At 41.0% G+C, this 25,783-nt stretch overlaps 1 protein-coding gene across 1 annotated transcript; it reads right to left on the bottom strand.

The window, feature by feature from the left end:
* Positions 1–28: 28 nt before the first annotated feature.
* tspan2a (tetraspanin 2a) lies at positions 29–19,841 on the bottom strand. The gene is made up of 8 exons (XM_024426543.2): positions 19,620–19,841; positions 9,106–9,208; positions 4,997–5,094; positions 3,817–3,891; positions 3,594–3,689; positions 3,407–3,469; positions 1,709–1,792; positions 29–1,573 (listed from the first exon to the last, which is right to left on the bottom strand). The coding sequence occupies exons 1-8, from the start codon at positions 19,686–19,688 to the stop codon at positions 1,508–1,510; spliced, it is 654 nt and encodes a 217-aa protein (XP_024282311.1). The 5' UTR covers positions 19,689–19,841; the 3' UTR covers positions 29–1,507.
* Between the last annotated feature and the right edge of the window lie 5,942 nt (positions 19,842–25,783).

Genomic DNA, 25,783 nt, shown 5'->3' with positions numbered 1-25,783 from the left:
CAAACATTTTAAAAGAATAGAAACTTGCTCCCATTACTGTTTTATTTTTACAGGCAATTAAACGGCTACTAAATGGACATGCATTATTAGCATAAACTGGATTCTACAACACAGCCGGTGTGCGCACACAATCTTAACATCCACAAGAATTCACACAATGTACACTAACTCACTGTAACAGTTCACACATTGCATGCTCTAATAGAGATCACTCGGCACAATGCTAAATACATGTATCATCTAGACTTCAGAAGGTTAGACATTTACAGAATGACAGTACTTCATAAAATGTAGCTGCTTCCCCGACCCAGAACACTGACAATTGTTATTTCAGAATGCCAGTCAAGTTGAAACAGGCTCTTTTTGGATTGTAGGCCCACACTCCCAGCTCATAAAAATGCAGGGGATACTTCTTAGCAGAGCACCACTTTGCTAATGGAAGGCAAAAACCATACAGGTTGTTCAAGTGAAATATGCAGTTGTGTGAGGACCGGTCGCTTGGGCTTGTCTGTACAAAGATGCGAAATGTATGCTGCAAGTCCCAACAACAGTTATGGAAAACTCCCAAGACTGGAGTTGTTACTGACTGACAACTTTAACAAGCAGATGATGGGTGACTACAGTAGCCCTGTACATGCAATTAACCCTTAAAATGGGAAACCTGCATTTCCTACATCCATTCTTGGACTTAAGTTAATATGTACGCATTGATACTTGAAGAATATGCCGTATTAACGCCTCATGGGTTTAGTTCAACTCTTGTACCCAGCCAGAACCCCCATAAATGCTTGTTTTACTCCAATGTTTGTAAATGTAAACAAACATATGGCCTCAAGACATGGTTAAAACTAATTTTTCTATCATGAATGGTCAGTCCTTGCATCCATAGCTCTGTCTATTCATTTGAGAGTGGTTACAGCCCCATCCCTCAGCTTTTTACCAAAACGGGTTGGTAACACACTTTGTTTCAACTGCTGATTGCCCTTTTAAGCTGAGGTTACCAAAGACATTGGATCAATACGTTTTTTAAAAGCACACACAAAAAAAGGGAGTTTGTATTTACAGCAATGCTCCTCTGCCAATCACATTTCTTTCGTCAAAAAAAGGAAGACGTTACACGTACATGGAATGCTAGCGGTGTTAGAGGGGGAAAATGGAGAATGTCTCAGTGTACTGCCAAATCCTGAGCCATGTTGCGCTTGGAGAGAAGCGCAGAGGGACCAGATATTTAGTTAACAGAGATGCCAGAGGAAAGAGGGATGGCCTGGTCCCATTGGCTCCACACAGTGCTGGCCACTGTCTAGGGGATGGGGAAATCCTGGTGATATTTCGGGTGTGATATCACACCCACACCACCAAATTGACCCCATGGACTTGTATGGTCTGTGTTTTAAAAAAAAGATTTTAAAAAGGCTCCCCCAGATGTGATGTCGCCTCATTCAGGCATGGCGATTACAAAAGGGCTGGTGGGGCTGCAGGGTGGGAGGGGTAGAGATACGAGGCCTGTCTATATCACCTCCCTGTTGTTCCGAATTGCACAGCAGAGGACCATACTGAAGATCATACCAATGACCTGAGGAGAGAGCAAAAAAAACATCTGTAGGCTATATGCTTGTAATACAGTTTTTTTTGCAGTATACTGTGTAAAATATTGTAAATAATCATATGTAACATGTAATTTGTGCCCGAGTGTCAGTAAGATCCTTACCATTACTCCTGCTACACCAATCCCCACATATCCGATAATGTAGAGCTTTTCATTGAAAAAGACCATTATTGCATTCAGACAGTCCTGGAAACATATAGATATAGGATCATGTCACTTACAATACCTTTATTTACTTTCTTACAAAACAATAAGTGCACATTAAGGGTATATTAACCATATGCTCTAAGCACAGTTAATGGCACCACTGTACTATAACTCGCTTATAAAACTAGATTTTTTTAGTTTGTAATGTGACTAACAACAACAAAAATCAGTAGGCCTATGGTAAAACAATTTTCGTTTCAACATAAGAGTATTCATCTTTGCATCTTATAGCGTGAAAGCATGGGAAGGGTGCCTCTTCTGTCCCCAGGAAATGCGGTGTCTTTACTGTCCCTAGGAAATATCACTTCTTATTTAGTGTAAAATGTGGATTCCAAAAGGCTTTAAATACACAAAAATATGGTTCTTGAAAGGGAATTGAATAACTTTTTAATACTTTTATTCAATGGATGTAGGAGTTTTTGCCATGTCCCCGGTTGTTATTCAGCAACTTCCACGAGAAATCACAAGTCATAAAAAATGTAAAAAAAATGTAAAATCCTTCATTATTTTATAGTTCTAGTTAAATTCTCTCTTATCAATAACGTTTTTTCATGATTATTGTATGTATTATTATTTTATTTAAGATTTTCTTTGTGTTCCTGATATCACTTTCTATCCTGTTAATTTGTTGAAATTCTCAGTTTAAGAAAACACCCTCTTCCTACAATTACACCACATTCAGGAAGTGTCATAATTTCTTTGGTGGTAAAACAATGGTGAAAAGCTCAATTAAATATAAACACTATGTTTCATGTTGTTAGTCTGTATGTCCCACTCATACATTTCCACCCTATTAGGCTATATTTTTGAGAAAATTTTCCACATTTCTAAAACACTATGTTTGATAGAGAAATTAAAATCCTGTTCAAGTGCTCAGCAGGTAGCCTAGTGGTTAGAGCATTGGGACAGTAACCAAAAGGTTGCTTGACTGAATCCCGAGCTGGCAAGGTAAAAATCTGCCGTTCTGCCCCTGAGCAAGGCAGTTAACCCACTGTTCCCCAGGCGCCGAAGACGTGGATGTCGATTAAGTCAGCCCCCCCCCCTCCCCGTAACCTCTCTGATTCAGAGGTTCGGTTAAATGCGGAAGACACATTTCAGTTGAAGGCAGTCAGTTGTACAATTGACTAGGTATTTCCATTATGCTAGTTCAATCTTGCTCACTGACAGAGCTTTGGCTAATTTAGGCTCCAAATGTATGCACCTAACAGGTTGGAAAATGCACCAAAATAAAAATGAAGTGCCTGAGATGGACCAATATGTTTTTCTGAAAGTCAAAGATGTCCCTTTTCTGATATAATAATTTTGAAAAGTCCCCTAAAGTTATGAGGTCCAAAAGTCACTGCATAGTATGAATGACCCAGCAGCGCCATTGAGGCAACCTCCATTTTGATGTAGTCACTTTTTCTACACGATTGGCTGATCCCTCCTTGATGACCCGGTCGGACACGACTCCAACAGGGTCACCAGGAGGGATTAGCCAATGAAGTTGGAAGTCCAACCCAGTTGACTAAATTAAAATGGTGGAAGCCCTCAATGTCGCTGCCCATATTAATATGGCCTTTTGGCCACTAGAGGCCTCTATCAGAGTTGTACCTTTGTGTCTTCATCAGCATCAGGACACAAAGGCGAAGGCATGGAGACACCACAGCAATTCAGCTACGGCAACAAAAAAAACATAGGATGTCAAAAATAAATATTGTATATCAAAACATAGAAATGGACAACACTGACACATGATCATGAACATATGAGAGCAAAAATAAAATGTAGTTTAACTCACAACATTGTGGTACATTTCAGCTACAGTAGTGCCGTTGGAATTTTCAGAATTCTCTGAAATAGATTCACTATAGAATTGTTGAACGTCTTCGATGATCTAAAACATAGATTAAGGATGAATCAGTAATTCAAATAAGTAAGAGATCGAGATTGCAGTATAAATAAGTGGTTGTCTTTAATTCACGTTTAATTAAATATCGGAACATTGATTAAAGTGGATATACCTTGTCTTTGCTCATGAATCCAAACACACCTGCAGAAACCTCTGCACCAAAGATTACAAGAAGGCAGGCAAAGAACTGCAAAACAGAGAGGGCAGTGGTATGTTAATTCACAGAGTATCCTGTACATTTGGCCAGGAGATTTCCCTGGTCAGGACATATGGTCAGCTAAAGGTCAGGGCCTACAGTATGCTAATACAGTCGCTAGTGAAAGTCTACACACCCCTAGCATAATCTTCACATTTTGTTGCCTTAAATTTAAATATTAAAAACAAATATATATATATATATATATTTTTTTTAAACTGATCTCCACAACTGACAAATTTTCAAAGTGAATTCAAAATTAAAGTCTTGTGGTGGCAGCATCATGTATCGGCAGGAACTGGGGAGTGTCAGGGTCAATAGAAATATCAAAGGAGCAAAGCCAAGGTAAAAGTTAAAAAAATAATAATAAAAAAACTAACTCTGGATAAAGTTGTATTTTTCAGCAGAACAATTACACACATGTGAAGGCCAAAGAGATACCAGAACGGCTTTCCAATAGGTGTTGATTGTTCTTGAGTTGTCTGGTCTCAGTTCGGACTCAAATTTGCTTAAAAATCAGAGGCAAGGTTTGAATATTGCTGTCCTTCAATGATTCCCAACTAAATGTACTGATCTTGAACAATTTTGACAAAACCAATGGATACTGTTGCTATAAGAGTTGTCCAACGTTGGTAGAATCTTATTCAAAATCTAATTCACAGCTGTGATGGCTGCCAAAGGTGCTTCCACCAAGTATTACCTCTGGGGTGTGAAGACATATCAAGACATTTCCATAAAAATAAAAAAAATGTTCTATAGTTGTCATTCATTTTTTTTTTTAAGTAAGTTGGTTGTGTAGATTGGTAGGATAAAAAAAAATTGTAACACCTTTTTAGATGTAATGCAAGGCATGTGTAGACACTCAGCGCTGTATAAGAGAAGTCTTGATTTCAATCAAGATGTTTTGGCACGCCATTAATATTCCATTCCACTTAACAGTGAACTTCAAAAAGGATACTATGTAATTACAAATCATGATGATGGCACAAGAGGTGGAACAGGTTATTATCTAACATGTACAGTACATGAATGACCTTAGGCTAAAGAGACAACCTAAGGCTAGGCACCTAAGGTAAATCTCCCACCAATTACCCACCGACGCAAGGAGACACTGTGACTCCTTCACAGCTCCACAGCAACCAAAGAATCCCACCAGCATCATGACCCCACCTGCACCAATCAGGATGTACACGGCTGAGAGAGAGAGAGAGAGAGAGAGAGAGACACAGAGAGAGAGAGAGACAGAGAGCGAGAGAGAGCAGTGAATCAACAGAGGGTGGCAGCATTAGGCAAGAGTGTTAGACATGGATTCTACCATGCAGCAACACAATCTAACTACAAAGTCAAGTGTTGGGAGTATCCAGTATGTAATACTATCTTCATGCTGACTTTATGAACTGTAAGTTCAAATGAGTCACAGAGGGAAAAGTGGTGAAAAGTCTCATCATTAAAACAAAGTACTTTCCCACTTCAAAGTGCTCATTGCACATTATTCAAAGTTACTCTCGGTTGGTTTGAATATATTTTGCACACCCTGGATAGCAACGTGTTGCTAAGGTAACCCAATGTTCCACTTTGCTGAATTTGCAGCAGTATATGTCTCTGTAATCTGTCTCATCAACACAATGCTCATATTTTCAGAGGCCTGTGGATGTCCTCATTAGCTACTCCACCCCTGCCTGAGCAACAATAACCCTCTCAATACAAGGAGCAGGAAGAGAGACCATCATCGCAGGGCAGGCCTAACAAAGACTGCTGGGGTAGCATCTGCTCTGAGACTAGTGTCACGGTCACCACAGCACTGCGGCTGGGATGGTGTCATCTCATCTCCCCTGTGATGCTCCCCCATGCCCCCTCAGCCCAGCCTTCACGACCAGCCCTTCCCAGAGACAGTGAAACAGTGCGACACTTAGACGATGATAAGGTAGAGTAATGGTACACCTGGGAAGTCCCCATGCTCAGTGTTTGGCTTAAAATCGACGACACAGGCAGGAACTGCTACAGCTGCCTAATTAAACCACATGGGGACCCGTGGTGCGCTGAGGTTGTTTTCGTTGTTTAAGAACAATAGATAGGAGGTGAGGCGAAGCGGTCCACTGTGGCTGCACTCTGGCTGGGAGAGGAAACTGGAAAGAAGAGGGCTTGGCTAAGCTCATAACTGATCTCCTGCTTTACACGATGGAAAACATCATGAGACAAGACAGGCGCCTTCCTTTACACAAGCAAAGCTGGCGATATTGAGAAGAGAGCCCTCCAATCCAAACACATGTACAGCTCCTTTTCAGTGTCTGCGATATCTAAGCATTTGCATTTCTGTGCTGCCCCAACATTGGTGGAGGTTATCAATGGGCAATGCAAAATCTTTGAGCATTCAGTGTGCAAATTGACGAGCACTGTAAGTACACTGCTCCCCATAGGCTTGGCTCAGCTTACACAGACACAGAGGCACAGAGGTGACAGAATGGAAAGTGAATCATCTGTAGGGAATGCTGCCTCCTTGTCCCTCTATGATATCCCTGTCTAATTAGTCTTGTCTTCAGTGCAACTGCAAAAAGGTAACCTTTCCCTCACACATTGTTCTTATGCTGCCCAATATAATATTTATCTTGTATCCAAGGCTCCCTTGGACTATGACAAAACATGATCAATCTTAGTGCTATGTTTCTGCCCAGACGTTTGTAATGTCTCCACGTTAAAATGTGAACTCAAAATGGATCCGAATACGAGGCTATGCGTGTATTGTTGGCCACAACAAATACAGAAAGCCTTATTGGATACGATTTTGAGTTTGGTTTATGATTCCTGTTGCTGCTGTTCTATTGCTACCATTTCATTACTAATCGAAGCTGTCATCTGATGCTTTATGGGGCTTTGCTTTTTTTACTGTGAGCCGGTCGCACATGAAGTTATGGTGTCATCATAGCCAGCTACATTGCATACATCATCCCATCAGTGATGACACACCAACCCAAAAGGCTTGGGTATGTACCCAGCTCTTCTTTTTTACTCTTCTTTTACTGCATTTAACTAGGATTTAATAGAAAACGCTGGCATCAGATGTCGGTATCACAATGTGCAATGAATTATGCAGTTTTTGATGATATCATTACTCTCTGGCTGATGGGAGTGGCGGTCGCTAGGAGACAGTTGCCTCAGAGGCCACCCAATGAGCTACAGCACCCTGAGGGCAGCAGCCAACTGGGTGAAGGCATGCTGAAGAGTTGGTAAAGTGAGTCACCATTTTAGGTTACACTCTAAATTTGAAGTAACAAGAATAGGCTGCATTCTATTCATGTCCATGTAGGAGACCAGGATATTATACGGAACACCGATACTTAATAATGAATGTTGAGAGGTCACTTGAAACACAAGACAGAGTCTTTGAATACATACAGTATACAATGGCTAATATAGATTGTGCCACGACATGGGGCAGGCAATGTGTGAATAAAATGTTATTTTAAGTGTAGTTTGCATTTAACCGGACGCTCAGGAAAATGCCCCTCCATGCACTTTCTCTTCAACAAGCTTTTGTGGAGAATATGTGTCTGTTGTTGCAGAAATCAACCTATTATTTTGTTCTACGAGGGTATGACCGCAGGCGATTTAGTGTAACTTTAATTTTAGAATAATCAATTTTAAAAAATTCAAGGTTCCTGTCATAGCGTATATGTTCCTATGGGACAGAAACAAGAACAGGTTAGATTGATGGGAAATGCTCCAACAAACACAAAGATACTAGAGGTCGACCAATTATGATTTTTCAACGCCGATGCCAATTATTGGAGGACAAAAAAAGCCGATACCGATTAATCGGCCGATTTTTAAAATGTATTTGTAATAATGACAATTACAACAATACTGAATGAACACTTATTTTAACTTAATATAATACATCAATAAAATCAATTTAGCCTCAAATAAATAATGAAACATGTTCAATTTGTTTTAAATAATGCAAAAACAAAGTGTTGGAGAAGAAAGTAAAAGTGCAATATGTGCCATGTAAGAAAGCTAACGTTTAAGTTCCTTGCTCAGAACATGAGAACATATGAAAGCTGGTGGTTCCTTTTAACATGAGTCCTCAATATTCCCAGAAGTTTTAGGTTGTAGTTATTATAGGAATTATAGGACTATTTCTCTCTATACCATCTGTATTTCATATACCTTTGACTATTGGATGTTCTTATAGGCACTTTAGTATTGCCAGTGTAACAGTATAGCTTCCGTAACTCTCCTCGCTCCTACCTGGGCTCGAACCAGGAACACAACGACAACAGCCACCCTCGAAGCAGCGTTACCCATGCAGAGCAAGGGGAACAACTACTCCAAGTCTCAGAGCGTGTGACGTTTGAAACGCTATTAGCGCTTACCCCGCTAACTAGCTAGCCATTTCACATCACATCGTTACACCAGCCTAATCTCGGGAGTTGATAGGCTTGAAGTCATAAACAGCAGAGCTGCTGTTTGAATGAATGCTTACGAGCCTGCTGCTGGAGCCTGTACACGTTGGAGCAACGACAGTCCTTTTTTGCGAATGCCCACTGCATCGATTATATGCAACGCAGGACACGCTAGATAAACTAGTAATATCATCAACCATGTGTAGTTATAACTGGTGATTATGATTGATTAAGTTTAATGCTAGCTAGCAACTTACCTTGGCTTCTTACTGCATTCGCGTAACAGGTGGGCTGCTCGTGAGGCAGGTGGTTAGAGCGTTGGACTAGTTAACCGTATGGTTGCAAGATTGAATCCCTAAGCTGAAAAGGTACAAATCTGTCGTTCTGTCCCTGAACAAGGCAGTAACCCACCATTCCTAGGCAGTCATTGAAAATAAGAATGTGTTCTTAACTGACTTGCCTAGTTAAATAAAGATGAAATAAAGGTGTAAAAAAAAATATAATAATTACCGATTGTTATGAAAACTTGAAATCGGCCCCAATTAAATCGGCCATTCCGATTAATCGGTCGACCTCTAAAAGATACCCACCCATTAAATACTGTACTTCAAACGTATTCCTACCTAAGTAAACGTTGTAGGTGGCTGGGCCATGTTCAGTACTAGGATATGTGCAAAACACTTTGCTATGGCTACGTTGTGCAATACTGACCATGGTAACTAAGTACAGTACAATAATTCCAACAGAACCAGTGGGGAAGGTGTTCAGCCGGTCTAGGGTCCTGGTCTAACTGTGGACTCACCTATGAAGAAGGTCTCGGGGGCTCCCTCTTCATTCAGGAGCTGGTCTGTCTTTGGGTCAAACATCAGCCATAACCCCACTGCCAACACCAACGAGCCACACAGCTGGGGAGCAGAAAAGATAAAGCATGCACATACATTAAATAAATAAATCCTCAACATTCAGGGAACATTCACTGAACAACAACGCAACACAGTAATCAATCAACACATCTTGCACACTAATGTTTAGTCTACTCAAATGTGTATTTTGTCATCACAAACCTTGACCTTTTTTTTAAAGCTTCATGTTGCATACTACAGATGTGAGATACTGTACAGACCGTCTAGTGTCTATGAACGTTGTCTAGTCTTGACCTGACCTTGAGAACAGATCAGGACACTGCACAGCATTGGTCCCCATGAGAGCTTAAATAGAATAACCCATTGATTGAAACCCAGTAACACAAGGTGGTGTCACCCATGACTCCATGTGACTTTGTCACATGTACCATCTGGCTTTTTGTAGAGGCCTGGGCAGATATTCTTGGGCAGATACTGTTCAGTAAAATGCTTTACTCTGAAAACCACAATGACTGTCAAAAAGGCTGTTTCAATGAACATTCAGTATCAAATTATTGACTTCACAACTAACTAGCCCTTGTGTCCGAGGTGTCCTAGTGTCGATGTCGGCGCCACTGCTGAAATCTAATTAGCATAATAAAAACATCCCCATCAAAAGCCGTCAGTTTAAGCTAGAGATATCAGTTTTTTTGCATGGGCTGCGTCTCAATCCACCGCTTCCGCCAATGGCGGCCTTCCGCATCTGCAGTGGAAGGTGGCCAAGCTACAGTGGTGTTTGTCAGACCATGAGACATCCCGAAAATCTGTCTGTAGCAATCCAAAATAACAAATATGACACCTATATGGAAAGATGAGACTCTCACGAGGGTGTTCTGTTATGCTCTATGACCCCCACAAGCGGCACCGGACCGCCGATCTGCCAACTTCTGTCTGTAGCATCCAAACAGTTTGGCTACACACTAATATGACCCCTCTGTTTTGCTCTAAGACACCCACAAGCCTCACAAGATTCGTCTGAAGATAGCTCGGTACCAGCTAAAATAATTTTTGGAAGTAACAATTATTGAAAATAGTTTAGTGCCAAAAAAACGAGATAAATATGGGTAAAAATGTATGACTAATTTCCTGATCTCTCAGAAATAGGACAGAAGTCGGAAGTTTACATACACTTAAGTTGGAGTCATTAAAACTCGTTTTTCAACCACTCAACAAATGTCTTGTTAACTATAGTTTTGGCAAGTCAGCTAGGACATCTACTTTGTGCATGACGCAAGTAATTTTTCAAAAAATTGTTTACTGACAGATTATTTCACTTATAATTCACTGTATTACAATTCCAGTGGGTCAGAAGTGTACATACACTAAGTTGACTGTGCCTTTAAACACCTTGGAAAATTAAAGAAATTGATGCCATGGCTTTAGAACCATCCGATAGGCTAATTGACATCATTTGAGTCAATTGGAGGTGTACCTGTGGATGTATTTCAAGGCCTACCTTCAAACTTTTATTTTAGACCTCCACAAGTCTGGTTCATCCTTGGGAGCAATTTCCAAATGCCTGAAGGTACCACGTTCATCTGTACAAACAATAGTATGCAAGTATGAACACCATGGGACCACGCAGCCATCATAACGCTCAGGAATGAGATGCGTTCTGTCTCCTAGAGATTAACATACTTCCGTGCGAAAAGTGCAAATCAATTCCAGAACAACAGCAAAGGATCTTGTGATGATGCTGGAGGAAACAGGTACAAAAGTATCTACAGTGGGGCAAAAAAGTATTTAGTCAGCCACCAATTGTGCAAGTTCTCCCACTTCAAAAGATGAGAGAGGCCTGTAATTTGCATCACAGGTACACTTCAACTATGACAGACAAAATTAGAAAAAAAAATCCAGAAAATCACATTGTAGGATTTTTAATGAATTTTTTTGCAAATTATGGTGGAAAATAAGTATTTGGTCAATAACAAAAGTTTGTCAATACTTTGTTATATACCCTTTGTTGGCAATGACAGAGGTCAAACGTTTTCTGTAAGTCTTCACAAGGTTTTCACACACGGTTGCTGGTATTTTGGCCCATTCCTCCATGCAGATCTCCTCTAGAGCAGTGATGTTTTGGGGCTGTTGCTCGGCAACACGGACTTTCAACTCCCTCCAAAGATGTTCTATGGGCTTGAGATCTGGAGACTGGCTAGGCCACTCCAGGACCTTGAAATGCTTCTTACGAAGCCACTCCTTCGTTGCCCGGGTGGTGTGTATGGGATCATTGTCATGCTGAAAGACCCAGCCACGTTTCATCTTCAATGCCCTTGCCGATGGAAGGAGGTTTTCACTCAAAATCTCACGATACATGGCCCCATTCATTCTTTCCTTTACACGATCAGTCGTCCTGGTCCCTTTGCAGAAAAACAGCCCCAAAGCATGATGTTTCCACCCCCATGCTTCAGAGTAGGTATGGTGTTCTTTGGATGCAACTCAGCATTCTTTGTTCTCCAAACACGACGAGTTGAGTTTTTACCAAAAAGTTATATTTTGGTTTCATCTGACCATATGACATTCTCCCAATCTTCTTCTGGATCATCCAAATGCTCTCTAGCAAACTTCAGAAGGGCCTGGACATGTACTGGCTTACGCAGGGGGACACGTCTGGCACTGCAGGATTTGAGTCCCTGGCGGCGTAGTGTGTTACTGATGGTAGGCTTTGTTACTTTGGTCCCAGCGTTCTGCAGGTCATTCACTAGGTCACCCCGTGTCATTCTGGGATTTTTGCTCACTGTTCTTGTGATCATTTTGACCCCACGGGGTGAGTTCTTGCGTGGAGCCCCAGATTGAGGGAGATTATCAGTGGTCTTGTATAACTTCCATTTCCTAATAATTGCTCCCACAGTTGATTTCTTCAAACCAAGCTGCTTACCTATTGCAGATTCAGTCTTCCCAGCCTGGTGCAGGTCTACAATTTTGTTTCTGGTGTCCTTTGACAGCTCTTTGGTCTTGGCCATAGTGGGGTTTGGAGTGTGAATGTTTGAGGTTGTGGACATATGTCTTTTATACTGATAACAAGTTCAAACAGGTGCCATTAATACAGGTAACGAGTGGAGGATAGAGGAGCCTCTTAAAGAAGAAGTTACAGGTCTGTGAGAGCCAGAAATCTTGCTTGTTTGTAGGTGACCAAATACTTATTTTCCACCATAATTTGCAAATAAATTCATTAAATATCCTACAATGTGATTTTCTGGATATTTTTTTTTCTCATTTTGTCTGTCAAAGTGTACCTATGATGAAAATTACAGGCCTCTCTCATCTTTTTAAGTGGGAGAACTTGCACAATTGGTGGCTGACTAAATACTTTTTTGTCCCACTGTATATCCACAGTAAAACGAGTCCTATATCGACATAACCTGAAAGGCCGTTCAGCAAGGAAGAAGCCACTGCTCCAAAACCACAATTTTAAAAAGCCAGACTACGGTTTGCAACTGCACATGGGGACAAAGATCGTACTTTTTGGAGAAATGTCCTCTGGTCTGATGAAACAAAAATATAACTGTTTGGCCATAATGACCATCGTTATGTTTGGAGGAATAAGGGGGATGCTTGCAAGCCGAAGAACACCATCCCAACCGTGAAGCATGGGTGTGGCAGCATCATGTTGTGGGGGTGCTTTGCTGCAGGAGGAACTGGTGCACTTCACAAAATAGATGGCATCATGAGGAAGGACATTTATGTGGATATATTGAAGCAACATCTAAAGACATCAGTCAGGAAGTTAAAGCTTGGTCGAAAATGGATCTTCCAAATGGACAATGACCCCAAGCATACTTCCAAAGTTGTGGGAAAATGGCTTAGGGACAACAAAGTAAAGGTATTGGAGTGGCCATCACAAAGCCCTGACCTCAATCATATAGAACATTTGTTGGCAGGACTGAAAAAGTGTTTGTGAGCAAACCTGACTCAGTTACACCAGCTGTCAGGAGGAGTGGGACAAAATTCACCCAACTTATTGTGGGAAGCTTGTGGAAGGCTACCTGAAATATTTGCCCCATGTTAAACAATTTAAAGGCAATGCTACCAAATACGAATTGAGTGTATGTAAACTTCTGACCCACTGGGAATGTAATTAAATAAATAAAAGCTGAAATAAATACTATTATTCTGACATTTCACATTCTTAAAATAAAGTGGTGATCCTAACTGACCTAATACAGGGAATGTTTACTAGGATTAAATGTCAGGAATTGTGAAAAATTGAGTTTAAATGTATTTGGCTAAGGTGTATGTAAACCTCCAACTTCAACTGTATGAACCTGGTATTCAATGTGTGTTCTATGGACTAATAGAAGTAAGGCCATATTCAATGTTTCATCAATAAAAAATGTATATATTTTTTTTTATAATTAAAGGAGTCTTAAAATTCCAAATAAAATGGCTAAATGATCCTTGATATAACCATCTTCAGGCAATTCCATATGTTAGCTTACTACAACCCCCCCCTTAAGGATTACAAGTGGACAACTAATAGTGTTATGTTGTAATAATAAAAAAGACATATCTCATCTGTCTTTAACCTCTCGGGACTTTGGCCTTCAGATTACTATGTAGCAGGGCAGCCAGATTAGACACTGCCTTAAAGTCAGTGTTGCATTTGAACCCCCTAATGATAATGGCAAGTATAGGCAGAGAGTAAGCTGATCCTAGACCTGTGCCTACAGCTAAAACTCAGAGCAGGACAGCCCATAGTGTCTCAGCCACAGGCTGTGCCAGCCTCACAGGCCTACAGATGGGTGATGTAACACACTGGCATTGGCTGCCCGTTGGCACTGTACCCCAAACTGACGCTGTACGCTTTCTCCTGTCCACTATGACCCGCCCTCTTTGGCTCATCTCACAACGCCACTGTTTTTTGTCTCTTAACTGGTAACAAAGGGCTGATGTCTGACAAAGTGACATCACTCTTCGCAGCAAAAAGAAAGTCACATCACAGTGCCAACTTGTATAAGAGAGGGGGATAGGAAATATGGGTGGCCATCGTAGCTACAGTATGTTGGAAATGTACCAACAAACTGCAGTTCTGTAAGAAGTTCAGTAGGCTTATGCTATATGTACACACTGTAAAATATTACCTGTAAAATTTACAGTAACTTCCTGGCAGCAATTGGCCTAAATGTGTACTGTAATATAACTTACAGTACCAAGTCAGTTACAGTAATTTCATTTACAGTATAAATTAGAATTACAACATCTTACTGTTATTACTAAGTGACATATTACCTAGTATTATTTACAAGTTTTAATTTGTACATTTTGGTCATTTAGCGGGCGCTCTTGTCCCTTAGCAACTTGCATTTGGTGCATTCAACCAAGGTTGATAAAAATATAAAAAACACACAAATCATAGTCATAGCAAGTTAAACGTTTCTGTAATAGTTACTGAAAATGTTGCTGTAGTTGAGGATGCACTGGTCTTCAAAATAATTACAACAAGATATCTTATGATCTCTGGATAGTGCCAATACATTACTGGAGATATTGATGAGAACTTTATGCCAGCTTCCTGTAAGTTACTATAATGTCAAAGTAATGAAACATACTACAATACTGTAAAAGTGACTAATAAACTGTAAGAACGTAATTTTTTCCACAGTATTTTACAAGGGATTGGAGCAAGCAGGTTGGCTGCTAGGCATTTGTAAAGTTCAGCACATTAACGAATACTATGTGTTTCAAATCACTTACCATTTTAGAGGCCTAAACAAAGGCTTCCAAACTGGCTGTGATTACAGGGCAAAACAGATCAAATGAACGTGGTTAAATATTCAACCATTAAAAGTTTAAGACCTGCTGCTACTCTGATCTCTCCCCTATATACATACATGTAACTGTTAGGGAACCACTACAACATATCAGTTAAATTCATACAGCTTTCTTACTAACGGGTGCAACGAATATAGCCTCTTACAAGACACACCTCAAAATATGTTAACGAGTCAGAAACATCAATACCATGCACTCACTCTTAGTGAGTGACGTTACGTGTAATACTGGAGCTCTGAAATATGCGTTGAAATAGCTAACGCCTCAAACACACCTAGTGTTTTTTTGCGTTAAATGGTACACAGCATCATCTGGATATGTGTGCAACAAAAGTTCAATATTCACCTTCTGCAACCATTTCTGTCAAGCTATCTACACATATAATTTGATGCATGTTCGATAAACCAAACGTGTGCACCACACAGAACGCACTGCAACTGCCTCTGCAATGCAATGCTGCAAGGCACACAAAGCATTGAATTGTAAAATAATGTACTTCCGGTGTACCAAAACGCAAAGGACACTGTTGGTGTGATCGAGGCATAACTTCAAAGCAGTGTGCGGATGTGTGTATCACTTTATCAGAAGTACGTCATCAGCTTCGTTTGATCACGTGCATTTTCAAACCCTGTGTTGCAAAAACGCAAGATCCCACTGATTTTACTGTGGTTCCAGTGCTTTCTTCGATTAAGCGGCTTTCAAACACCAACTTTTACTGGATAACATACTTAAAAAATATATAGTTAGGATTTTGTACATGTCATTTTACCTGAATGGTAGATTAGAAATGTTGAGTAGGGAACATTCAGGGACATCAGGGTATGAGGTTGAATCCTGTTTAAAGTGCATTAGTTTGAAAATTATTTTATGTGAAACCAAACATTCTGCCCTGTTGTTCAAATAATTCATTTTATTTAGTATAGTATAAGCTTCTGTGTTAAGCATCCTAAATAATGCCATATATTCCGTTTTTGAAAAATAGTCAACTTGAAGGCAAAACAAGGAAAGTATGACGTAAAGATGCAATACAATTGATTGTAGGCTATTAACTAACTTACCGCTGTGCCACAGAGTTTTTAGACAATTTCAACAGTAAAATGTTTTGTAAAATGTGCATTCTACAGTGTCTTAGTGTTGAAATTACAGAAAAGTATTACAGTGTGCTGTAAAACACATTTGCAGTATTTTGCTGTGCATTCTACAGTGTTTACTGTTGAAATTAGAGAAACGTCTTACAGTGTAAATCACAACAGTCTAGAGCAAACTATGTACACTGCTGTAATAGATGTCATAATAGTGCAATTACATAAACCATTTCATTCATATTTAAATAACATTTTATGTGGAGGTTCATTCACACTTTGAGTTGACACTAAACATGAAGTTCAGTCAGTCCTGTAGAACTGTGACCTCAGAATCTCAGGTACAGATGTAATAATCAAATCCAAATGTATTAGTCACATGCGCCGAATACAACAGGTGACATTTTTTATTTTTTATTTCACCTTTATTTAACCAGGTAAGCTAGTTGAGAACAAGTCCCCATTTACAACTGCGACCTGGCCAAGATAAAGCAAAGCAGAGCGACAAAAACGCAGAGTTACACATGGAATAAACAACCGTACAGTCAATAACACAATAGAAAAAAGAAAGTCGATATACAGTGTGTGCAAATGGCATGAGAAGGTAAGGCAATAAATAGGCCATAGTAGCAAAGTAATTACAATTTAGCAGATTAACACTGGAGTGATAGATGAGCAGATTATGATGAGCAGATGATGGTGTGTAAGTAGTGATACTGGTGTGCAAAAGAGCAGCAAAGTAAAAACAATATGGGGATGAGGTAGGTAGATTGGGTGGGCTATTTACAGATATACTATGTACAGCTGCAGCGATCGGTTAGCTGCTCAGATGGCTGATGTTTAACGTTAGTGAGGGAAATGTAAGTCTCCAGCTTCAGCAATTTTTGCAATTCGTTCCAGTCGCTGGCAGCAGAGAACTGGAAGGAAAGGCGGCCAAAGGAGGCGTTGGCTTTGGGGATGACCAGTGAGATATACCTGCTGGAGCGTGTGCTACGGGTTTGTGTTGTTATCGTGACCAGTGAGCTGAGAAAAGGTGGACCTTAACCTAGCATAGACTTATAGATGACCTGGAGCCAGTGGGTCTGGCGACGAATATCTAGCAAGGGTCAGCCAACTAGAGCATACAGGTCGCAGTGGTGGGTGATATAAGGCGCTTTGGTAACAAAATGGATGGCACTGTGATAGACTTCATCCAATTTTCTGAGTAGAGTATTGGAAGCTATTTTGTAGATGACGTCGCCCAAGTCGAGGATTGGTAGGATGGTCAGTTTTACTAGGGTAAGTTTGGCGGCGTGAGTGAAGGAGGCTTTGTTGCGAAATAGAAAGCCGATTCTAGATTTGATTTTGGATTGGAGATGCTTAATGTGAGTCTGGAAGGAGAGTCTACAGTCTAGCCAGACACCTAGGTATTTGGAGTTGTCCACGTATTCTAGGTCAGAACCGTCCAGAGTAGTGATGCTAGTCGGGCGGGCGGGTGAGGGCAGCGAACGGTTGAAAAGCATGCACTTGGTTTTACTAGCGTTTAAGAGCAGTTGGAGGCCACGGAAGGAGTGTTGTATGGCATTGAAGCTGGTCTGGAGGTTAGTTAACACAGTGTGCAAAGAAGGGCCAGATTGTATACAGAATGGTGTCGTCTGCATAGAGGTGGATCAGGGAATCACCTGCAGCAAGAGTGACATCGTTGATATATACAGAGAAAAGAGTCGACCCGAGAATTGAACCCTGTGGTACCCCCATAAAGACTGCCAGAGGTCCGGACAACAGGCCCTCCAATTTGACACACTGAACTCTGTCTGAGAAGTAGTTGGTGAACCAGGCGAGGCAGTCATTTGAGAAACCAAGGCTATTGAGTCTGCCGATAAGAATACGGTGATTGACAGAGTCGAAAGCCTTGGCCAGGTCGATGAAGACGGCTGCACAGTACTGTCTTTTATCGATGGCGGTTATGATATCGTTTAGAACCTTGAGCATGGCTGAGGTGCACCCATGACCAGCTCGGAAACCGGATTGCACAGCGGAGAAGGTACGGTGGGATTCGAAATGGTCAGTGATCTGTTAATTAACTTGGCTTTCAAAAGACTTTAGAAAGGCAGGGTAGGATGGATATAGGTCTAAAACAGTTTGAAGAGGGGTATGACCGCGGCAGCTTTCCAATCTTTGGGATCTCGGACGGTACAAAAGAGAGGTTGAACAGGCTGGTAATAGGGGTTGCAACAATGGCGGTGGATAATTTTAGAAAGAGAGGGTCCAGATTGTCTTGCCCAGCTGAATTGTACAGGTCCAGGTTTTGCAGCTCTTTCATAACATCTGCGATCTGGATTTGGGTGAAGGAGAAGCTGGGGAGGCTCGGGCAAGTAGCTGAGGGGTGTGCGGAGCTGTTGGCCGGGGTTGGGGTAGCCAGGACGAAAGCATGGCCAGCCGTAGAGTAATGCTTATTGAAATGTTTGATTATCATGGATTTATCGGTGGTGACCGTGTTACCTAGCCTCAGTGCAGTGGGCAGCTGGGGGGAGGTGCTCTTGTTCTCCATGGACTTTACAGTGTCCCAAAACTTTTGAGTTAGAGCTACAGGATGCTAATTTCTGTTTGAAAATGCCAGTCTTTGCTTTCCTGACTGACTGTGTGTATTGGTTCCTGACTTCCCCGAACATTTGCATATCGCGGAGACTATTCGATGCTATTGCTGTCCGCCACAGGATGCTTACTTACAAGCCCATAACCATCAAAGCAGTTCAAGAAATTGTATTTAGTTTATTTGGTAAATATTTACTTAAAGTAAAAAATACTTTTTATTGTAACACAATGAAATAACAATAACACTATATAAAGAGGGCAGAGGTTAGTCGATGTGTGGCACCACCTAGTATTTCGGTCCTGGATGGCAGAAAACTTGGCTCCATTGATGTACTTGGGACGTACGCACTACCTACCGTCTGTAGCGCATTACAGTCGAATGCCGAGCAGTTGCAACAGGATTTTAACATTTAGTCCATTAGTGCAGTTGCTTGGTCAATAAAATGGACAAAAGTAGGCTACATGAGAAGTGCAATACTGTTAATATAACCAAGTGTTAGTGCGTGTTTTCAGTAAATGTATGTAAATCATGAAGCTCATGCGCAAATTCTCAACAACAAAAGAGTGATCAAACTAAGATCCTTCAACTATATATGGAGGGAGGTGAGTCGTGGTTAAAGGAGTTACCATGAGAACATGTCTTTGAAGAAATACTGCTGTAAACATTTAATATAACGTGCGAGAGAGCGCGCACACTCGCGCTTTCTATCTCAACCACCAAATAAAATAATATGATTATATTTGGTAACAGCATGCGTCCATGAAAATGAGTTACGTTGATAAAAATCCGACAACAACAGAGGAAATGTACTTTCCCTCCGGACCGGCAGAAGAATATAAATGAATCAGCTACAGCAGCGTGAGAGATGGATTTGCTGCAAAAAGCATCTGCAATTTAGGAGGAATCACTATAAATCACAATAAATTCTGCACACATGCAACCATGTTTATGATCGAATAAATGTATCGGTGGTAGGATCAACACTTACCCAGAATATGAAGTTGAAAACAAAAAGAAGATATTTCACGCATTTCATCCCACCTTGCACTTTACTCATGATTCCAGAGATTCTGTAAATCCGTCTCTAATACGACCAATAAAATAATGAAAAGACAGCGATACTTTGTTCTACATGCGTCTTTGACATCAACAATAGTCTACAACCGCGCTGCAATCTCAAAATGACAACATTGGAGAAGCTTTACGCGTGTTGTTGGACCGCCCATTTCCGTCATTGGTTTATGAGTGGTACAAATTAATCCGATGGCAAAACTACTGTGCCCTCATTAAATAAGCCAATATCAATATTTTGGGATTTTAAACGTCCACTTAATTTGAATGTATTTGTTTCTTGTAAACAAGCCTATTTTATCCTAGGCTGAAACACTTTATCGAAGGACTGCATTTATAAGTGTATGTTTTAAACTCGTGCAATATTAACTATTAACGGTTAATTATACATCTATATTAATTTAAATATATTAATGTTTCATTAAAGACATTATAGCATGTAGAAAAACATGTCTACGCTAAATAGAAATGTGTGGGTTGATTTCATGCTCAATCAGATGGCATTCGATCTACAGATTATAGTTTAAGATTTTATTTCCAAAAACTGAAACTTGTTTGGGTGCAAATGTTTACATTCAATAACTTTCTACCCAACCCGTTGAAGTGCATTATGCCAAAAGAAAGCCTAAGACATTTACACCAATAAGATAAAGTGCCATGGCTGTAATGATACACTCTTAGAAAAGGGTTCCAAAGGGGTTCTTTATGGGGGGGGGATAGGGTTATACCAAGAGCCGGTTTGATCTGAAGAACCCTTTTTGGAAGACATGGATTCTGTATCGCGACTCAGGATATGAACCAGATGCAGGAGAAAGGTGCTTTGGTTCTCAGAATATTTGTTATCACAAAGGGTCAGGCAAAAGGGCAGGTCGAGGGCAAGCAGAGGTTCGTAATCCACGGCAGAGTCAACAAGGGGCAGAACGGCAGGCAGATAAACAGAAAACGTAGGTATAAATACACAGGGATAATGTAGAAAAATAGGAGACACCTGGTGGGGGGTTGAAACAAGCACAAGACAGGTGAAACAGATCAGGGAGTGACATTATGTGTAAGGCAAAAGGTTCTAGATTTTTTTTTTCTTATGATTCTTTGAAAGGCAAGAAGGGTTCTACATTGAACATTATCATATTTCCCAGCATGCACTATTATGGCAGGGTGATTTTCAGAATTGTTTGTTTTGATATCTGTGTTTTATGCATGTATATTGATTGGTTGATTCATGTTATGCTAGACAAAGATACATAGCATAAATGTTTCTAAACTAATCCAATCTGTTATAGTAGGTGGATTTATTGCACCCCTTACTGAGATGGTTGTTCCAGCTTACATGATTGAGGCAGTCTCAACAATTAGGTTTTTTCAATCCTGGCAGTCATTCGGGAATTCAGGTTGTGGGTAATAAAAAAAATCACGCTTGTTTGGACATCCTAACTCTATTTGAGGGGAAACTACATTTCCTGAAGCATTGAAGCTTGCCAGGCAATTGTGTAGAAAAGAGGTTCATTACTCAGAGCTTCATTATCAGTTCACAATGCACATTAATGACGTCTACTGATCAGCAATTACAAACAAAGTGTGAGTATCAGTTTCTTTTTTCTCCACTGATTTATCAAAACTTCATGGCGCGGCTGTAAAGTTGTTTGCTTTTAATAGCCTACAATCAGTTGGATTCCATCTTACATCATGCTTCCTTGTTTTGCCTTCACATGGACTACGTTTCAAAATGGAATCTATAGCAGTGCAGAAAGTGCGGTTCCACATAAAACTATTTTCAAAATAGTGTGCCTTCAACATGATTCGACTTAATACCCTCACATCCCTGAATTGTCCAAAGTTCCCTACTCTACCTGCTAAGCTACCAGTCAGGTGAAATGATATGTACAAAATCCTAACTATATTTATAGGTACGATATCCAGTAAAGGTTGGTGTTTGAAAGCAGCTTAATTGAAGAAAGCACCGGAACCACGGCGAGATCAGTGGGATCTCGCATTTTGCAACACACGGTTTCAAAAAGCATGTGATCAAACTAACCTTCCAACGTCATTGATGACGGACTTCTGATAAATTGATACACTCATTGGCACACTGTTTCGAAGTTAGCTGCTTAGCAATTTCGATGTATGCCTTGGAGCTCCAGTATCAAATGTAACCTCACTACCTAACTCTATCTGGATTCCAATAGGAATTAAACATCACATTGCAAGCCAGCACAATGTGACTTACAGGCCTGATGTGGCCTGTAAACCAGGAGTTTCCCCATCACCACTGAGTTAGGGTATAACTCAGCCTTCAAAGAAAGGCCTTATGATATGTAATGTTTTGTCATAAATAATTGAATTTTAAAGGATAATAAGGCTGGTGGAACCTTGAGGGTTCTAGGAAGAACCCTCCAAAGATAAAAGGGTTCTCGGTATATCCCTTCATAGAGGGTTCTAGGAAGAACCTTCAGATAATAGTGGTTCTCTGTAGAACCCTGTAGATGTCCTGGAACCATCTATGAAGAACCCTACATAGACGGTTCTAGGTAGAACTCTGCAAAGGTTTCTACCTAGCAGCAAAAAGGGATCTCATTTGAGCACAAACCTAAGAACCCTACATGGTTCTACTTAGAAAAAAAGTTGCTAAGAGTGTAAGTAAGCCTTTATATTCGTTCCTAAATTAGAAATAAATAAATGAGCAGTGTCCAATGGTCTTTAATCTAGAATCAATATGTTTATTATGGAAATAGTCCTGTGGAATTTTCGTTATACCCAAAACACCATCATGACGTTTGTAGGTCCTATTGCCTCTGATCTGGTGGATTCACTAAACACATGATTCCTTTGTAAATTATGTCTGAGTGTTGGAGTGCCAATGGCTATCCATAAATTTAAAAAAGTAGCAATGTAAGGAATTTGAAATTATTAATATTTTTACTTTTGATACGTAAGCATATTTTAGCAATTATGTTTACTTTCAATACTTAAGAATATTTCAAACGAAATACTTTTAGACTTTTATTCAAGTAGTATTTTACTGGGTGACCTTCAATTTGACTTGTGTCTTTTTCCATTAAGCTACAGTGAGGGAAAAAGTATTTGATCCCCTGCTGATTTTGTACATTTGCCCACTGTCTATAATTTTAATGGTAGGTTTATTTGAACAGTGAGAGACAGAATAACAAAAAATCCAGAAAAACGCATGTCAAAAATGTTGTAAATTGATTTGCATTTTAATGAGGGAAATAAGTATTTGACCCCCTCTCAATCAGAAAGATTTCTGGCTCCCAGGTGTCTTTTATACAGGTAACGAGCTGAGATTAGGAGCACGCTCTTAAATGGAGTGCTCCTAATCTCATCTTTAAAAAAGACACCTGTCCACCTGTCCTATCAATCAGATTCCAAACTCTCCACCATGGCCAAGACCAAAGAGCTCTCCAAGGATGTCAGGGGCAAGATTGTAGACCTACACAAGGCTGGAATGGGCTACAAGACCATCGCCAAGCAGCTTGGTCAGAAGGTGACAACAGTTGGTGCGATTATTCGCAAATTGAAAAAACACAAAAGAACTGTCAATCTCCCTCTGCCTGGGGCTCCATGCAAGAACTCACCTCGTGGAGTTGCAAAGATCATGAGAACGGTGAGGAATCTGCCCAGAACTACACGGAAGTATATTGTCAATGATCTCAAGGCAACTGGGACCATAGTCACCAAGAAAACAATTGGTGACACACTACGCCGTGAAGGACTGAAATCCTGCAGCGCCCGCAAGGTCCCCCTGCTCAAGAAAGCACATATACATGCCTGTCTGAAGTTTGCCAATGAACATCTGAATGATTCAGAGGACAACTGGTTGAAAGTGTTGTGGTCAGATGAGACCAATATGGAGCTCTTTGGCATCAACTCAACTCGCCGTGTTTGGAGGAGGAGGAATGCTGCCTATGACCCCAAGAACACCATCCCCACCGTCAAACATGGAGGTGGAAACATTATGCTTTGGAGGTGTTTTTCTGCTAATGGGACAGGACAACTTCACCGCATCAAAGGGACGATGGACGGGGCCATGTACCATCAAATCTTGGGTGAGAACCATCAAATCTTGGGTGAGAATCCCCTCAGCCAGGGAATTGAAAATGGGTCATGGATGGGTATTCCAGCATGACAATGACCCAAAACACATGGCCAAGTCAACAAAGGAGTGGCTCAAGAAGAAGCACATTAAGGTCCTGGGGTGGCCTAGCCAGTCTAAAGACCTTAATCCCATAGAAAATCTGTGGAGGGAGCTGAAGGTTTGAGTTGTCAAACGTCAGCCTCAAAACCTTAACGACTTGGAGAAGATCTGCAAAGAGGAGTGGGACAAAATACCTCCTGAGATGTGTGCAAACCTGGTGGCCAACTACAAGAAACGTCTGACCTCTGATTGCCAACAAGGGTTTTGCCACCAAGTACTAAGTCATGTTTTGCAGTGGGGTCAAATACTTTTCCCTTATTAAAATGCAAATCAATTTATAACATTTGACATGCGTTTTTCTGGATTTTGTTGTTATTCTGTCTCTCACTGTTCAAATAAACCTACCATTAAAATTATAGATAATTTCTTCGTCAGTGGGCAAATGTACAGAATCAGCAGGGGATCAAATACTTTTTTCCCCATCACTGCATCTTTACCTTAACTCAAGTATGACAATGGGATACTTTCCCCCCACACTGTTTTCACCTTCTCCACTGAGGCTCCGTCGATGCAGATGGGGGTGTGCTCCCTCTGTCTCCTGAAGTCCATGATCAGCTCCATTGTTTTGTTGACGTTCAGGGAGAGGTTATTTACCTGGCACCACTACTCCAGGGCTCTCACCTCCTCCCTGTATGCTGTCTAGTCATTGTTGGTAATCAGGCCTACCACTGTCGTGTTTTCTGCAAACTTGATGATTGAGTTGGAGATGTGCATGGCCACGCAGTCATTGTTGAACAGGGTGTACAGGAAGGGGCTGAGCACACACCCTTGTGGGACCTCTGTTGAGGATCAGCGTAACAGGTGTTGTTGCCTACCTTCACCACCTGGGGGGTGTCCCGTCAGGAAGTCCAGGACCCTGTTGGTCAGGGCGGTGTTCAGACTCAGGGCCATGAGCTTGTTAATGAGCTTGGAGGGTACTATGATGTTGAAGGCTGAGTTGTAGTCAATGAACAGCATTCTTACATAAGTATTCCTGATGTCCAGATGGGATAGGGCAGTGTGATGGCGATTGCGTCGTCATGGATCTATTGGGGAGGTATGCAAATTGCAGTTGGTCTAGGGTGTCGGGTAAGGTGGAGGTGATATGATCCTTAACTCGCCTCTCATAGCCCTTCATGATGACAGAAGTGAGTGCTATGGGGTAATGGTAACTGAACTAAATTACTGTCCTCATGAGCAGTGGTAGCCTGCTTCGGCAACACTGTGTTTTCCTCTAAGCAGGCAAAGAGGGTGGTTTTCCCTTTAACTGTTACAAATCCCTTTGGCCCAGCAGTCTAGGGGGGGATGGTATCGAGACCCGTAACATACATCATGCAAAGTGGAATAGTGACAAAGTAACAGTGAGAACAAAATAACCACAGACAACTAATGTCTACCGTCAAACACTCAGGGTTTATTTGCAAACACACGGTAAAGGGGGGGGCAGGAAAAAGGGGCTGAGCTGGACCCAAGGAAAGAAACAAATATCCAAAAATACCCCTAAGCTAGACTAGCCTACTTCCATACAGCTAACTAACCAACCAAAAATACAGTGGGTGGTCCGCCCAGTTCTAACTAGTGTTCTTAGACAAAGTAGTCCTACGGGTAGTGTATGCCCATGGGCAACTTGTCTTGGTTCCCCCTTTTCCCACCGTCAAACACCATAACATAAACAATACTCACAGGTGGGGACAAAGTGACATGTAGTTGCAAAAACAAAACCAGAGAGCTTGACAGAGAGATGGAACTACAAAGAGATCGAGCTTCTGAGAAAACAACTGATTGGGTTTTTAAACCAAGGGAAAGGAAATGTGATAGGGTAAGGGAAAATTAGGAGGTGTGTCTTCTGATTGATGACTCTATGTTGACTGATTGGGGAATGATGATTGCCA

Source organism: Oncorhynchus tshawytscha, unplaced genomic scaffold (genome assembly GCF_018296145.1).
Source record: "Oncorhynchus tshawytscha isolate Ot180627B unplaced genomic scaffold, Otsh_v2.0 Un_contig_1824_pilon_pilon, whole genome shotgun sequence".
Classification (NCBI taxonomy): domain Eukaryota; kingdom Metazoa; phylum Chordata; class Actinopteri; order Salmoniformes; family Salmonidae; genus Oncorhynchus; species Oncorhynchus tshawytscha.
This window is presented reverse-complemented; position numbering and strand designations above follow the sequence as displayed.

Bases quoted from the DNA above. Each gene is read 5' to 3' on its own strand.
- tspan2a (XM_024426543.2), bottom strand. From the start codon at position 19,688: ATGAGTAAAGTGCAAGGTGGGATGAAATGCGTGAAATATCTTCTTTTT. The intron at 9,209-19,619 runs GTAAGTGTTGAT...TCTGCTCCCCAG, and splicing joins TTTTCAACTTCATATTCTGG to CTGTGTGGCTCGTTGGTGTT. The intron at 3,690-3,816 runs GTATATCCACTT...TCTATGTTTTAG, and splicing joins GATTCATGAGCAAAGACAAG to ATCATCGAAGACGTTCAACA.